Below are 18,047 nucleotides of genomic sequence, written 5' to 3'. Positions count from 1 at the left end.
GATACATCAGAAAAACTTAATATTTGGTACAGAAAACTTTGTTTGCAATTACAGAGATCACACGTTTCCTGATTAACCTGAAAGGCCGCTCAGCAAGGAAGTAGCCACTGCTCCAAAACCCGCCATAAAAAAGCCAGACTAAGATTTGCAACTGCACATGGGGACAAATATTGTACTTTTTGGAGAAATGTCCTCTGGTCTGACAAAACAAAAATAGAACTGTTTGGCCATAATGACCATAGTTCTCTTCGGAGGAAAAAGGGGGCGGCTTGCAAGCCGAAGAACACCATCCCAACCGTGAAGCACGGCGGTGGCAGCATCATGTTGTGGGGGTGCTTTGCTGCAGGAGGGACTGGTGCACTTCACAAAATAGATGGCATCATGAGGCAGGAAAATTATGTGGATATATTGAAGCAACATCTCAAGACATCAGTTAAAGCTTGGTCACAAATGGGTCTTCCAAATGGACAATGACCCCAAGCATACTTCCAAAGTTGTGGCAAAATGGCTCAAGGACAACAAAATCAAGGTATTGGAGTGGCCATCACAAAGCCCTGACCTCAATCCTATAAAAACTTTGTGGGCAGAACTGAAAAAGCATGTACGAGCAAGAAGGCCTACGAACCTGACTCCGTTACATCAGCTCTGTCAGGAGGAATGGGCCAGAATTCACCCAACTTATTGTGGGAAGCTTGATGAAGGCTACCCGAAACGTTTGACCCAAGTTTAAATTGTTTAAGGCAATGCTACCAAATACTAATTGAGTGTATGTAAACTTCTGACCCACTGGGAATGTGATGAAAGAAATGAAAGCTGAAATAAATCTCTACTATTATTCTGACATTTCACATTCTTAAAATAAAGTGCTGATCCTAACTGACCTCAGCTCACTGGTCACCATAGCAGCACCCACCCGTAGACAATTCCTCCTTTGGCCGCCTTTCCTCCCAGTTCTCTGCTGCCAATGACTGGAACGAATTGCAAACATCCCTGAAGCTGGAGACTCATATCTCCCTCACTAACCTGAAGCACTAGCTGTCAGAGCAGCTCACAGATCACTGCACCTGTACATAGCCCATCTGTAAATAGCCCATCCAACTACCTCATCCCCATACTGTAATTTATTTATTTTTGCTCCTTTGCACCCCAGTATCTCAACTTGCACATTCATCTTCTACACATCTATCACCCCAGTCTCTATCACTCAAGTGTTTAATTGCTAAATTGTAATTATTTTGCCACTATGGCCTATTTATTGCCTTACCTCCCTTATCTTACCTCATTTGCACACATTGTATATAGACTTTTTTTCTATTATGTTATTGACTGTATGTTTTGTTTATTCCATGTGTAACTGTTGTTGTTTGTGTCGCACTGCTTTGCTTTATCTTGGCCAGGCCACAGCTGTAAATGAGAACTTGTTCTCAACTAGCCTACCTGGTTAAATAAAGGTGAAATAAAAAAAATAAAAAAATAAGACCGGTAATTTGTACTAGGATTAAATGTCTGGAATTGTGAAAAACTGAGTTTAAATTAATTTGGCTAAGGTGTATGTAAACTTCCGACTTCAACTGTACTTCCTACATATGATTAGGCTATAGTTTACTACATTGCCTAGAAATAAATATGAATCACCCATATTTCTCTGTCTAAAAATCTTCCCACTACGAAAACGTAGGCTATAGAAAAAGCTCAAGAGAAAGGTCAAATCTCTCCAACTATGCTCTCTTAAACTACATTTAGCATATTGGCTGATATAGTCCAGTAATACAGATAGCCTAATATAAATGGGCCACGTGAAAATCTCTAGTAAGTTAACCTATTTCTTAAGTTATTTTTGTGCATTTGATATTGCCTATGGGGTGCAAAATTGCTGGGACCATGGCGGGCAAGTGAGCTGCGTCACATAGGCCTAAAATAATATTGCCGTAAGGGACCAGTTCTTGTGATAGCGGGTGGAAGTCGGACCCAAAGGCAGCAGGTGCGGGTGGGGTATGAAAAGCTGCGGGTGTTGGCGGGAGCGGGATGAAGATAACACTCCCATGCAGACCTCTACAAGGCAGTATTGAATGTGTCACTGTCACCTTGCTTACTCTCGCTCTCGAGTGTTATCTTCATCCCGCCAACACCCGCAGCTTTTCATACCCATACCTGCTGCCTTTCAGTCCGACTTCCACCCGCTATCACAAGAACTGGTCCCAAACAGCGATATTATTTTAGGCCTATGTGACGCAGCTCACTTGCCCGCCATGGTCCCAGCAATTTTGTGCCCTATAGGCAAAAATTGCTGTGTGTGTGTGTGTGTGTGAGAGAGTGAGAGTGAGAGAGGCTAGGGTGAAGCAACCTCATGATGGGTATCGGGAAAATTTGAGTATCATATTCCATGTGTACGCCTAAACCTATCAATGTTACATTGAGCTGGGTGAATGGAATATGAGTGCTAGTCATCCAATATGCTGAAATAGAAATAAGGCCCGTAAAAAAATGTAATCATCCTCCCTCATCTTAAAAAGGCACAGACCGCCACTGGTGTTTGTGTGTCAAAAAGAGTGATGGTGTGCGTGATTGTCAGAGTGAGTGAGCGAGTATAAGCGGTTGTATGTGTGCATACATATAAGCGTGTTAGACTCACAGCATCGTTCTCCAAATCGAAGGCCTCTCCGTTGCCATCTCCTCCCTCCCACCTCTGCAGCACCTTCTCTTTGTCTTCCCCGTTGACACGGGTCGAGCTGATGGACGTGTCTATGAACGTGTCTGCACATACAGGGTAGAGAAACAACCATTATCCAAAAAGTCATGCGTGAGACAGAGAAGAGGTATATCTCTTAATCGGACCCATGAACTGTCCCCACAACGTGTGTTTATCGTAAGCAGACAACACATTACATTCTTACAACATAACTATGACCCCATGCAAATTACCCTAACTTCTTATTAGTTTAGCACTCAGATGTCAACTTGGAATTTTGCCTTAAAGGAATAATTCACTCAAAATCCCCTTTATTTGTTTTATTAGTACATTGTTGATACAGTCCCCAAAAGGTTTCGCAATTAGCTTTCTGAAAGTCTTATATATTTTAGATTTGAGAATATTCCGATTTTAGAATATTCACATAAACCTGTCACCAAATTGGATGGAATCTTGATTGCTGACATGCAAAACATTTTCCATCCAATTGGTGACAGGTTTATGTGAATATTGTAAAATCTGAATAAGAAACAGAAGTTCAATGTGATTCCACTGCATTTTCTACTGATGGTTTGGTCACAAACTGTTGCGATAAATAGCATACTTGCCCAATTTGGTTTTGGCGCATGCTCTATAGACAACAGTTCGCTGATAAAGTGGAGGGGCAAGTTTATGATGATGATATGGATAAACGCAAGATAATTTTTATTTGATCATTGGCAGCCAAGCACCAATCATCATGTCACCAGCATCATTCAAACAATACCCGACCCTCAATATTTATTTCCATGGCGCTCATCACCGTGCACTTAACCGTCCTTTGTGATGATGTTCTGAAACAAGTTGAGGTTCATCCTATCTTATTCTACATAACTATGCTGTTCCACATCGTGGTGGAGGTGGTGGTAGAAGTAGTGAAACGTAACATATCATTGTGTGACTCCAAGTTTAGTGCGACATGATTGATTTTATATGCAAATATTGATATAAAAACATCGCATAATCTACTTCACCGACAAAAAAGTATCCAATCTTGTCTAGCGTATTTTGTTTCGTCGACATCAGGGCATTTTACTGACAAATGTCCTTGTTCCATCAGGCCTGTCGTGACTTTTTATATGAAATAGTTGGGTGGAAACCTGGTTAATGTCGACAATGACCTACAAATCCATTAAACCACTCGTCCCTTACCGGACAATGCAGACAATCTACACGTTGATCAAACACTAACCTATAACACATTCCTCCCTCCGTCCAACCCTCCCGATCCCATTTCTCCCTAGCTGTCTCAATTGATTCAAAGTTCGTCCTTCTTCCTCTGCAATTGCAAAGTGAAAACAATATGATGGAAGATCATCATTAGGTTGGCTTTCACCTGGTATGTTCTTATAGATTAGTGAAGCTGAAAGAGAGGTGAGGGGGTGACAGATTTTATACAATTGAGAAAAAGCACTCATCTGTACCTCTGGTGGCGTAGTTTAGGTCCACGTCTCTGCAGGTCATGGTGACCACATCGTAAGAGCTGAAGACCATGGTGTCGGTGATCTCCTCCCTCCGCGGCAGGGCGGGCCTCTCGTCTTCGCCTCGCTTGTGGACTGCGTCCACTGCCAGCTCACACTGCAGACAGAAGAACATTTAAGTCAAAGGGAAGTAGGGCTGACCCCAACAAAAAATACCTTAAATCGACCAAAGGTCATCTGTTCTTTCGACAAATCGATTGGTTTACATTTTTAAAAAGTGTATTTTTCCATATGTAGACACCCCCTGTGTGTTAAATTAAATCAACTACACACAAAATATATATACATCACCAATCAAAAGTTTGGACACCTACTCATTCCAGGGTTTATCTCTATGTTTAGTATTTTCTACATAATAAATAATAATAATGAAGACATCAAAACTTAGAAATAACACACATGGAATCATGTTCTTCAAAGTAGCCACCCTTTGCCATAATGACAACTTTGCACACTCTTGGCATTCTCTCAACCAGCTTCACCTGGAAACTGTTCCAACAGTCTTAAAGGAGTTCCCACATATGTTTGGACACACTTACTCATTCAAGGGTTTTTCTTTATTTGTACTATTTTCTACATTGTAGAATAATAGTGAAGACATCAAAACTATGAAATAACACACATGGAATCAAATCATGTAACCAAAAAAGTGTTAAACAAATCAAAATGTATTTTATGAGATTTTTCAAAGTAGCCACCCTTTGTCTTGACAGCTTTGCACACTCTTGGCATTCCATCAACCAGCTTCATGAGGTAGTCATCCAGTAATGCATTTCAATTAACAGGTGTGCCTTGTTAAAAGTTTATTTGTTTGAGCCAATCAGTTGTGTTGTGACAATGTAGGGGTGGTATACAGAAGATAGCCTTATTTGATAAAAGACCAAGTCCATATTACGACAAGAACAACTCAAACAAGCAAAGAGAAACAACAGTCCATCATTACTTTAAGACATGAAAGTCAGTGTCAATGCAGAAAATGTTAAGAACTTTCAAAGATTCGTCAAGTGCAGTCGCAAAAAACCATCAAGCGCTATGATGAAACTGGCTCTCATGAGGACCGCCACAGGAAAGGAAGACCCAGAGTTACAGTACCTCTGCTGCAGAGGATAAGTTAATTAGAGTTTCCAGCCACATAAATTGCCAAATAATTGCTTCCCAGAGTTCAAGAAACAGAGACATCAACATCAACTGTTCAGAGGAGACTGAATCAGACCTTCATGGTCAAATTGCTGCAGAGACACCACTACTAAAGGACACCAATAAGAAGAAGAGACTTGCTTGGGCCAAGAAACATGAGCACAAAGACCGGTGGGAATCTGTCCTTCGGTCTGATGAGTCCAGATTTGAGATATTTGGTTCCAACTGCTGTGTCTTTGTGAGACGGAGTAGGTGAACGGATGATCTCCGCATGTGTGGTTCCCACGGTTAAACATGGTGGTGGTGTGATGGTATTTTGCTGGTGACTTTGTCTGGGATTTACTTAGAATTCAAGGTACACTTAACCAGCATGTCTACCACAGCATTCTGCAGCAATACGCCATGCCATCTGGTTTGCGCTTCAAGGGACTATCATTTGTTTTTCAACAGGACAATGACACCACACACCTCAAGGCTGTTTAAGGGCTATTTGACCAAGAAGGAGAGTGATGGAGAGCTGCATCAGATGACCTGGCCTCCACAATCACCAGACCTCAACCCAATTGAGATGGTTTGGGATGAGTTGGGACCACAGAGTGAAGAAAAAACAGCCAAAGAGTGCACAGCATATCTGGGAACTCCTTCCAAGACTGTTGGAAAAGCATTCCAGATGAAGCTGGTTGAGAGAATGCCAAGAGTGTGCAAAGCTGTCATCAACGCAAAGGGTGGCTGCTTTGAAGAATCTAAACTCTAAACTATTTAGATTTGTTTAACACTTTATTTAAATACTACATGATTCCATGTGTTAATTCATAGTGTTAATGTATTCACTATTATACTACAATGTAGAAAATAGTAAAGATAAGAAAAACCCTGGAATGAGTACAGTTGAAGTCGGAAGTTTACATACAGTGGGGCAAAAAAGTATTTAGTCAGGCACGAATTGTGCAAGTTCTCCCACTTAAAAAAGATGAGAGGCCTGTAATTTTCATCATAGGTACACTTCAACTATGACAGACAAAATGAGAAAAAAAATCCAGAAAATCACATTGTAGGATTTTTAATGAATTTATTTGCAAATTATGGTGGAAAATAAGTATTTGGTCAATAACAAAAGTTTATCTCAATACTTTGTTATATACCCTTTGTTGGCAATGACAGAGGTCAAACGTTTTCTGTAAGTCTTCACAAGGTTTTCACACACTGTTGCTGGTATTTTGGCCCATTCCTCCATGCATATCTCCTCTAGAGTAGTGATGTTTTTGGGCTGTTGCTGGGCAACACGGACTTTCAACTCCCTCCAAAGATTTTCTATGGTGTTGAGATCTGGAGACTGGCTAGGTCACTCCAGGACCTTGAAATGCTTCTTACGAAGCCACTCCTTCGTTGCCCGGGCGGTGTGTTTGGGATCATTGTCATGCTGAAAGACCCAGCCACGTTTCATCTTCAATGCCCTTGCTGATGGAAGGAGGTTTTCACTCAAAATCTCACGATACATGGCCCCATTCATTCTTTCCTTTACAAATCAAATTTATTTGTCACATACACATGGTTAGCAGATGTTAATGCGAGTGTACTGAAATGCTTGTGCTTCTAGTTCCGACAATGCAGTAATAACCAACGAGTAATCTAACCTAACAATTCCAAAACTACTACCTTATACACACAAGTGTAAAGGGATAAAGAAAAAGTACATAAAGATATGAATGAGTGATGGTACAGAATGGCATAGGCAAGATGCAGTAGATCGAGTACAGTATATACATATGAGACAAATATGTAAACAAAGTGGCATAGTTTAAAGTGGCTAGTGATACATGTATTACATAAAGATGCAGTAGATGATATAGAGTACAGTATATACATATACATATGAGATGAATAATGTAGGGTATGTAAACATTATATTAAGTAGCATTGTTTAAGGTGGCTAGTGATATATTTTACATCAATTCCCATTATTAAAGTGGCTGGAGTTGAGTCAGTATGTTGGCATCAGCCACTCAATGTTAGTGGTGGCTGTTTAACAGTCTGATGGCCTTGAGATAGAAGCTGTTTTTCAGTCTCTCGGTCCCAGCTTTGATGCACCTGTACTGACCTCGCCTTCTGGATGATAGCGGGGTGAACAGGCAGTGGCTCGGGTGGTTGACGTCCTTGATGATCTTTATGGCCTTCCTGTAACATCGGGTGGTGTAGGTGTCCTGGAGGGCAGGTAGTTTGCCCCCGGTGATGCGTTGTGCAGACCTCACTACCCTCTGGAGAGCCTTACGGTTGAGGGCGGAGCAGTTGCCGTACCAGGCGGTGATATAGCCCACCAGGATGCTCTCGATTGTGCATCTGTAGAAGTTTTGTGAGTGCTTTTGGTGACAAGCCGAATTTCTTCAGCCTCCTGAGGTTGAAGAGGCGCTGCTGCGCCTTCTTCACGACGCTGTCAGTGTGAGTGGACCAATTCAGTTTGTCTGTGATGTGTATGCCGAGGAACTTAAAACTTGCTACCCTCTCCACTACTGTTCCATCGATGTGGATAGGGGGGTGTTCCCTCTGCTGTTTCCTGAAGTCCACAATCATCTCCTTAGTTTTGTTGACGTTGAGTGTGAGGTTATTTTCCTGACACCACACTCCGAGGGCCCTCACCTCCTCCCTGTAGGAGTCAATCAGCAAAGGGTCTTGAGGGGATTCAGAGGTGTTATAGCGCAGAGTCAAATTCTTTAAATTGGTCATTGATCTCTTTATGTATAACTGTGGTGGCACCAGACGGGGTCCTTATTTGTGGGATTAAACGTGAGGCCTCAGATGTATGGATCTGATGCGCAAGGAGTTTACTAGCCTTGTCGCCTTGTTCATAGACTTTGTATCGAGCTCGCAAGAGTAACTGTTCAGCTTGCCTGGTAGAAAGCTCATCAAATTCAGATTGGAGTAGTTGGCGCTCTTTATGCAGATCAGAAGAAGGATCCATAGCATATTTCTCATCCAATGTGGCTATGGACTCGCTCAGGTCCTGAAGTTGCTGGGAGCGAACACTGTTTTGGTTGGCTGTATAAGAAATAATTTGGCCACGTAGGTATGCTTTGAGAGACTCCCATATGGTAGAGCAGGACATACCTGGTGTTGAATTAGTTTCTAGGAATAAGGTGATTTCAGAAGAAATGAAATTGACAAATTCCTTATCTGAGAGTAAAATGGGGTTGAGACGCCATTGATAACACATAGGAGGTCGCTGGGGAAACTCTAGTTCAAGCACTAATGGTGAAGGGTCAGAGATAACAATACTCTCGTAAGTAAGTTTTTTGTCCAAAAAGAAGTAATCAATCCGGGAGTATGTTTGAACATGAGAATAAAAGGAATACTGTAGGATGTAGGAAACGCCAGGCCTCAAACATAGCATATTTCTAAGAAAGGATTGAATAAGTAGGGCACATTTAGATGGGCCTGTATTTGTTTGTGAGGACTTGTCAAGAACTGGGGACATTTTACAGTTGAAATCCCCCCCCCCCCTAAAATCAACAAATGAGAATCTAAATTGGGAATAGCAGACAGAAAGGAAGAAATTAAACTTGTGTCATCCCAATTGGGAGCATAAACACTAGCCAAAACAAGAGGGGTAGAAAACAGTTCACCGGTTACTATGACGTATCGTCCCTTAGGATCAGCAATAATCTCAGAAGCTACAAAGGGAGTAGCTTTATCAACCAGAATAGCAGCACCTCTTGATTTACTATGAAAGTTTGAGTGGAACACTTGACCAACCCAGTCCTTACGCATCCTAAAATGCTCATCAGTCCTCAAGTGAGTCTCTTGTAGAAATGCAATATTTGCATTCAAACCCTTTAAGTGTGTCAACACCCTCTTACGCTTCACCGGGTTATTAACCCCTTTGGTGTTCCATGAAATGTACTTGATCGCATTATTTCGGCCCCTCTGGGCATTCCCGTTATTCAACCCTGTCATTAGAGCATAGAATGGAAAAGCAATGAGCGCCCAAAACCCCCAGAATAACTTGTCTCAGAGTAATAATGTACGGTGGTAAATGTTTGGAAAAAGTACAGAAAAAAAAAAAAAAAACTAAAAGACAGAATGACAACATTAGAACTGAACAATTCAACCTGCCCCCCCACCCCCTCCCGCCATCCCAGACAAAACCTCCCCAAACGAGGTACAAGCCTAAATAGAACATGTTCTCTTCGCACAGTATGTCTGTGAGAGTGCGGTCTTAATCCTAAACCCACAGTCCCGCTCTTTAAAGACGCGTTTTGTTAGTGGATCAAGCAGCAAAAATAAAGAATCCCTTGTGCAAATGGAATGACAAAAGCACCACTTGTAGATGTATATAATTGTATTCCCAGTCTTATAACAGGCATTGAGAGAGAAAATAAATAAAATGTATAAAGGCTCTCAGCCAAAAATCTAATTTGAAGTAAGGAAATCGTAGTAAGACAATCAAAAATAATAGTAATTATAATAGTAGTCTAGTTGACGCTGAGACAGCTTTACAACCAATACCATAAATGACGCTCAAAACTTTTAAAATTAAAGCGAGACCCCAAAAACCGTGTAGCCTCGGGAGACATTTACTGTTTACTGGGTCAATGCAAACAGATGCAGTAAACAAATAACCAAAAATATTTTGAGTCACTGAGACACTGTGTAAACAAACTAAATAGGTGAGCGAGCCAGCCTAGAAACACATGAGTTAAGTAAAACCTTAATACAATTAAATTAAAATGACTGAATGCTTGTAAGGCACGCACACTAGATGATCAAACATTAGATCACATCAAATAAGCCTGAATAGTTTCGCCAACTATACAAGACTAGCCTGTTATATCTAAACACAATTGTACCACAAGTGGGTTACTTACTATCCACAGTTCGCAAACAACAGTTGCTGAACTGTGAGCATGTTCAAGACTTATTGATGTGACGTGGAATGTGAGCCATAGCCTCATCCGGAGATTCAAATGTGTAGTCTTTACCCTCATGAGATATCCATAAACGGGCCGGGAATCGCAGTCCATACTTCACACTTGGATGGTCCCGAAGTACTCGTTTGGCCTGTCCGAAAGCTGCGCGCTGCCTGGAAACAGTGGGGGAGTAGTCCTGGTAGATGGAGAAGCTCTGTCCTTGAAAGCTCAGAGTGGTATTGCGGGCTCGTCGGAGGATCTCCATCTTCTCATGAAAAAAGTGCACTCGAAGAATTAAGTCACGGGGCCTCTCCCCATCCCGGGGCTTTGGGCGCAGCGACCGGTGGGCTCGATCAATCAGGGGCTTTTCATCTAAGGCAAGAACATCCTTCAGCAGCCCTGAAACGAAATCCGTGGCGCGATGCATTTCCGCTGACTCTGGGACCGATACAAGTCTCAGATTATTGCGGCGAGAGAATCCCTCTAAACTCACACAGCTCTCCTTCACCTTTTTCAAATCCGCAGCTAGGCATTTAACTTCAGCCTCCAGGGATGTAGTTAAGTCGGAGACATTAGTAGCGGAGGTCTCCAGTGCTGCAATCGTTGTAGTGTGTGACGCAGTTGTTGTTTTGAGTAATGTGATTGCTGGCACAGTCTCGTTCCGCAGGATGGTTAAATCTGCTTTTAAAGTATCAGAAACCTCCTGTATTCTGGCCTCAATCGTAGCAACCACCTGTGTTTTCATTTCAACTATCTCAGAGCGTAGTAGTTTGATGGCCTCGAGAATGTTCATTTCAGCGCCGCCAGGCCAAGCCGCACCCCCTGGTAAAGTGTGCATCCCCGGGCCCTCAGACTCAGGAGAGGGTGGTGATGAGAGTGGGTCTTGTAGGCCGGGTTTTCCAAAGTCATGCTTTTGGCCTTATGTTTGGTCGACATGCTGACATTCGGAAGCAAAGTAGTCTTGGTTTTTACGGAAAGGGATCACCAAATTAATATTTGAAAATAAATACGGTTCTGCTGCAAAATTCACATAAACTTTAAGAATACCACGGGAGCAAACGGAAAACACGTCAGTCGCACATGGCGTCCCTCCTATTCTCTCATCTTTTTAAGTGGGAGAACTTGCACAATTGGTGGCTGACTAAATAAATCAAATCAAATCCAATTTTATTTGTCACATACACATGGTTAGCAGATGTTAATGCGAGTGTAGCGAAATGCTTGTGCTTCTAGTTCCGACAATGCAGTGATAACCAACAAGTAATCTAACTAACAATTCCAAAACTACTGTCTTATACACAGTGTAAGGGGATAAGGAATATGTACATAAGGATATATGAATGAGTGATGGTACAGAGCAGCATACAGTAGATGGTATCGAGTACAGTATATACATATGAGATGAGTATGTAGACAAAGTAAACAAAGTGGCATAGTTAAAGTAGCTAGTGATACATGTATTACATAAGGATGCAGTCGATGATGTAGAGTACAGTATATACGTATGCATATGAAATGAATAATGTAGGGTAAGTAACATTATATAAGGTAGCATTGTTTAAAGTGGCTAGTGATATATTTACATCATTTCCCATCAATTCCCATTATTAAAGTGGCTGGAGTTGGGTCAGTGTCAATGACAGTGTGTTGGCAGCAGCCACTCAATGTTAGTGGTGGCTGTTTAACAGTCTGATGGCCTTGAGATAGAAGCTGTTTTTCAGTCTCTCGGTCCCAGCTTTGATGCACCTGTACTGACCTCACCTTCTGGATGATAGCGGGGTGAACAGGCAGTGGCTTGGGTGGTTGTTGTCCTTGATGATCTTTATGGCCTTCCTGTGACATCGGGTGGTGTAGGGGTCCTGGAGGGCAGGTAGTTTGCCCCCGGTGATGCGTTGTGCAGACCTCACTACCCTCTGGAGAGCCTTACGGTTGAGGGCGGAGCAGTTGCCGTACCAGGCGGTGATACAGCCCGCCAGGATGCTCTCGATTGTGCATCTGTAGAAGTTTGTGAGTGCTTTTGGTGACAAGCCGAATTTCTTCAGCCTCCTGAGGTTGAAGAGGCGCTGCTGCGCCTTCTTCACGACGCTGTCAGTGTGAGTGGACCAATTCAGTTTGTCTGTGATGTGTATGCCGAGGAACTTAAAACTTGCTACCCTCTCCACTACTGTTCCATCGATGTGGATAGGGGGGGTGTTCCCTCTGCTGTTTCCTGAAGTCCACAATCATCTCCTTAGTTTTGTTGACGTTGAGTGTGAGGTTATTTTCCTGACACCACACTCCGAGGGCCCTCACCTCCTCCCTGTAGGCCGTCTCGTCGTTGTTGGTAATCAAGCCTACCACTGTTGTGTCGTCCGCAAACTTGATGATTGAGTTGGAGGCGTGCGTGGCCACGCAGTCGTGGGTGAACAGGGAGTACAGGAGAGGGCTCAGAACGCACCCTTGTGGGGCCCCGTGTTGAGGATCAGCGGGGAGGAGATGTTGTTGCCTACCCTCACCACCTGGGGGCGGCCCGTCAGGAAGTCCAGTACCCAGTTGCACAGGGCGGGGTCGAGACCCAGGGTCTCGAGCTTGATGACGAGCTTGGAGGGTACTATGGTGTTGAATGCCGAGCTGTAGTCGATGAACAGCATTCTCACATAGGTATTCCTCTTGTCCAGGTGGGTTAGGGCAGTGTGCAGTGTGGTTGAGATTGCATCGTCTGTGGACCTATTTGGGCGGTAAGCAAATTGGAGTGGGTCTAGGGTGTCAGGTAGGGTGGAGGTGATATGGTCCTTGACTAGTCTCTCAAAGCACTTCATGATGACGGAAGTGAGTGCTACGGGGCGGTAGTCGTTTAGCTCAGTTACCTTAGCTTTCTTGGGAACAGGAACAATGGTGGCCCTCTTGAAGCATGTGGGAACAGCAGACTGGTATAGGGATTGTTTGAATATGTCCGTAAACACACCGGCCAGCTGGTCTGCGCATGCTCTGAGGGCGCGGCTGGGGATGCCGTCTGGGCCTGCAGCCTTGCGAGGGTTAACACGTTTAAATGTCTTACTCAGCTGCAGTGAAGGAGAGACCGCATGTTTTCGTTGCAGGCCGTGTCAGTGGCACTGTATTGTCCTCAAAGCGGGCAAAAAAGTGATTTAGTCTGCCTGGGAGCAAGACATCCTGGTCCGTGACTGGGCTGGGTTTCTTCTTGTAGTCCGTGATTGACTGTAGACCCTGCCACATGCCTCTTGTGTCTGAGCCATTGAATTGAGATTCCACTTTGTCTCTGTACTGACACTTAGCTTGTTTAATAGCCTTGCGGAGGGAATAGCTGCATTGTTTATATTCGGACATGTTACCAGACACCTTGCCCTGATTAAAAGCAGTGGTTCGCGCTTTCAGTTTCACGCGAATGCTGCCATCAATCCACGGTTTCTGGTTTGGGAATGTTTTTATCGTTGCTATGGGAACGACATCTTCGACGCACGGTCTAATGAACTCGCACACCGAATCAGCGTATTCGTCAATATTTCCATCTGACGCAATACGAAACATGTCCCAGTCCACGTGATGGAAGCAGTCTTGGAGTGTGGAGTCAGCTTGGTCTGACCAGCGTTGGACAGACCTCAGCGTGGGAGCCTCTTGTTTTAGTTTCTGCCTGTAGGCAGGGATCAGCAAAATGGAGTCGTGGTCAGCTTTTCCGAAAGGGGGGCGGGGCAGGGCCTTATATGCGTCGCGGAAGTTAGAGTAACAATGATCCAAGGTTTTACCACCCCTGGTTGCGCAATCGATATGCTGATAAAATTTAGGGAGTCTTGTTTTCAGATTAGCTCTGTTAAAATCCCCAGCTACAATGAATGCAGCCTCCGGATAAATGGTTTCCAGTTTGCAAAGAGTTAAATAAAGTTCGTTCAAAGCCATCGATGTGTCTGCTTGGGGGGGGATATATACGGCTGTGATTATAATCGAAGAGAATTCTCTTGGAAGATAATGCGGTCTACATTTGATTGTGAGGAATTCTAAATCAGGTGATTTATATACTTTTTTGCCCCACTGTATATATTAAATGCATTAACAGAAATTACTGTAACAAAACAAACATTGTAGTTTAGAAATTATGGGAATTAATGGTAAATGTAGGCTACTACTGGTGATACTGTATATGTAATGGGGAATTGATAGACACTAACAATCAAAGGGCAAACAATTTACACAGTGAAGTTATTAAACAACGAATGCGCACAAAGTGGCGGAAGAGAGCCGTGCATTGCGGCCTCGCAATGGATTAGTCCACTGAGACAGGCCTGAATCGGAAAGGTGTCTCGTTTGTCATGAAAAAAATACATCTGTAAATCTATTTGCGATTGCTCAACTAAAATAATCTTGGTCGACCAACAGCCTATCTACCAAACAATTGACCAGTCGACTAAATGGGGTCAGCCCTATATGGAAGACAACCTTCTTTAGGCCGTAAGGACTAGTAGAGACATCAGAGCCACGAACACAAACCGTGGTCCCTGGTCAAGAACTACACAGTGTGGTTTGGATCTTAGAGACTTTCATGTACTTACCCGTGAGCCGAGGGTCTTGAAGATGCCCTCATACACGTTGCCGTTCTTCACTCTTACGTCACAGGTGGAGCCCTGTAAAGTAGGCAAAAACATAGAGGGGCATGGAGGGAGGTATGTAGGCAGGAGAATGAGAGAAGGAGCAGAAGATTTAAGAAAATACTATCTAACACAGTCTATGATGAGCCATGTCAACAACATTATGGTTCGATATAACAAGATGCTAAATGTCCGTGCAGACATAGCCCTGAGAAATGGCTGTAGACTACATTGAATTCTACAGCCATGTCTCAGGACTAAAACAGACAACAACAAAAATGACTCACCACCACAGCTGTGAGGAAATGTATCATTCTGGCATTGTTGTAGACGCCCTCAAACACCTAGGAAAGGGACCAGAACATTCACCTTGAAAGAAACTCCATTCATTAGACTGCAGCTTTGTGCAGTATGGCCAATGATTCAGAAATCGATGACAATATATGTGATCTTCAAATATCGACAAGAAATACACACTGCTTTCAAACGGAGAACAGATGTTAGTTGCGTGCCTATTTCTTAACTGATATAATACTACAGCTGAAGACATAAAAAACTGAAAACAACATTAAAATGTACTGAACATTGATGTATTTCAAAACAAACCCAGGGGGTAATAATTACGTAGTTCTATGGAGTTTTGGTTTTGTTGTTCTACAACCTTTGAGTCATACTCACAGGAGAGGACAGGAAAGGTGGCTTCACAGAGGTTCGACTCCTGGGGGGAGGGGGTAAGAGAGTACAATGGGGTTAGAACAGATTTGACATTGAACAAAAATGCAATAGTCCTTTCACTATATAAAAGGCTGGTCCTACTATACAGATTGCATTAGGTGTGCTAATGTCATAGCAAACCACAAAATTAAGAAAGTCACATGTCTAAATGGACTCCTACAAAGTGTAGATAGCTGTAATATGCACTTGACAACTGTGGATGTAGAACAATACAAAGCAGAGGTTTGGTGACTAAACTAATCAGCTAACATGAGATAACTAATTTCCTTACAAACTTAGCATGACATCATTGGAAAATAGCAAGATAACTTTGTATACCTTTTCGTCTGACAATCTCTGTGAATGAATTTATGACTAATCTCATGCTTTGTTAGCAGATGGTCATTAGTTAAAAATTCTTTATTTCGCGCCACAAAAAAAACCCTGCTTAGAGTCAACGTCCTCCTCTGCAACACAGTGAGTGGTTGGCAGAACGATCAATATCCCATATTGTCCCGCCTTATTTGCTCATCAAAGCTTTCAAACTTTTTACTCGCCTCACATTATCGTCTATTTGCCCAAACTCGATATGAAAACTCGGATTGGCTAGTATGTATGGAGGACCGTTCCCGCCACCCCCAAAATAAAATCTGACTAGGAGCTGTGATGATAGCAAGTCATTATGAGATAGTAGTAGAGCCTAACAATTTTTTGGGGCTGATAATTTTTCACAGAAATATTTATAAAATCGGTCTTTATTCTACACATAAAGCGCAGATATTATAAACATAGATTGAACAAATGCATACATCTGCTCATTTGTGGTCTTTTTTTTTTTTTTAAGTCAATGATTGTCTGAAGAGGGCGCTCTACGCGCTGCTCAATGAACATCATATAGCTCGGAAGTCCCGATGTGAGAGAGTGGGCATGGTGGTTTGACGGTGAGTAGCTTGCAACAGCCAGCGTATTTGAATAGGTAAATAATCAAAAGTATTTTGTACATAGTGTTGATGCAACCGTCTCTTTTAACCCAAAAATAGCTTCTGGTTATCAGATCAGCGATTACGCACCTCGAACTGAAGTAAGATGTTTTCTTTCATGAGTTTGATGCAAATCAGGGGGTGCAGATCAGGATGCCTGTGAGAATTCGTCGGCGAGTGGGTAACCTGCCACTACCATCCGTTCTATTGGCCAACGTGCAATCACTGGAGAATAAACTGGATGAGCGAGACTATCCTACCAACGGAACATTAAAAACTGTAATAAACTGTAATATCTTTAGTTTCACAGAGTCCGCACAAGCTAATAAAAAATAATAAACTCTAGACCACCTTTACTCCACACAGACGTGTGCAAAGCTCTCCCTCACCCTCCATTGGCAAAACTGACCACAATTCTCTCTTCCTGATTGCTGCTTACAAGCAAAAAGTAAAGCAGGAAGTACCAGTGACTAGCTCAATAAAAGAGTTGTCAGATGAAGCAGATGCTAAGCTACAGGACTGTTTTGCTAGCACAGACTGGAATATGTTCCAGGATTCATCCAATGGCATTGAGGAGTACAACACCGGTCATCGGCTTCATCAATAAGTGCATCGACGACGACGTCCCCACAGTAACCGCACGTACATATTCCAACCAGAAGCAATGAATTAAAGGCAACATCCGCACCGAGCTAAAGGCTAGAGCTGCCGCTTTCAAGAAGCGGGACACTAATCTGTCCACATAAAAAAATCCCACTATGCCCTCAGACGAACCATCAAACAGGCAAAGCGTCAATATAGGACTAAGACTGAATCCTACTACACCGGCTCAGATGCTTGTCGGATGTGGCAGTGCTTGCAAACTATTACGGACTACGAAGGGAAACCCAGCCACGAGCTGCCCACTGACACCAGACGAGCTAAATGCCTTTCATGCACCCCAATTTTCATACTGCCCCAACAAATCCACAGATGACCCAATCTTAATTGCACTCCACACTGCCCTTTCCCACCTGGACAAAAGGAACACCCATGTTTGAATGCTGTTCATTGACAACAGCTCAGTGTTCAACACCATAATGCTCATCACTAAGCTAAGAACCCTGGGACTGAACACCGCCCTCTGCAACTGGATCCTGGACTTCCTGAAGGGACACCCCCAGATGGTATGGGTGGGCAACAACACATCTGCCATGCTGATCCACAACACGGGGGCCCCTCAGGGGTGCATACTTAGTCCCCTCTTGTGCTCCCTGTTCACCCACAACTGTGTGGCCAAGCACGGCTCCAACACCATCATTAAGTTTGCTGACGACAACGGTGGAAGACCTGATCACCGACAACGATGAGACAGCCTATAGGGAGGAGGTCAGAGACCTGGCCGTGTGGTGCCAGGATAACAACCTCTCCCTCAACGTGAGCAAGACAAAGGGAGATGATTGTGGACTACAGGAAAAGGAGGGCCGAACACTCCCACATTCACATCGACAGGGCTGTAGTGGAACAGGTCGAGAGACAAGTTCCTTGGT

General features: G+C 43.3%; 1 protein-coding gene across 1 annotated transcript in view; it reads right to left on the bottom strand.

Moving 5' to 3' along the window:
* The window catches only part of LOC115106726 (ataxin-2-like protein), a 52,962-nt gene that overhangs the window by 20,015 nt on the left and 14,900 nt on the right, over positions 1-18,047 (bottom strand). The window contains 5 exon segments of the mRNA XM_029629733.2: positions 2,633-2,754; positions 4,153-4,306; positions 14,789-14,860; positions 15,112-15,168; positions 15,503-15,542. Of these exon segments, the coding sequence (XP_029485593.2) occupies positions 2,633-2,754; positions 4,153-4,306; positions 14,789-14,860; positions 15,112-15,168; positions 15,503-15,542 (445 nt within the window).

Source organism: Oncorhynchus nerka, linkage group LG23 (genome assembly GCF_034236695.1).
Source record: "Oncorhynchus nerka isolate Pitt River linkage group LG23, Oner_Uvic_2.0, whole genome shotgun sequence".
NCBI classification, from domain to species: domain Eukaryota; kingdom Metazoa; phylum Chordata; class Actinopteri; order Salmoniformes; family Salmonidae; genus Oncorhynchus; species Oncorhynchus nerka.
This window is presented reverse-complemented; position numbering and strand designations above follow the sequence as displayed.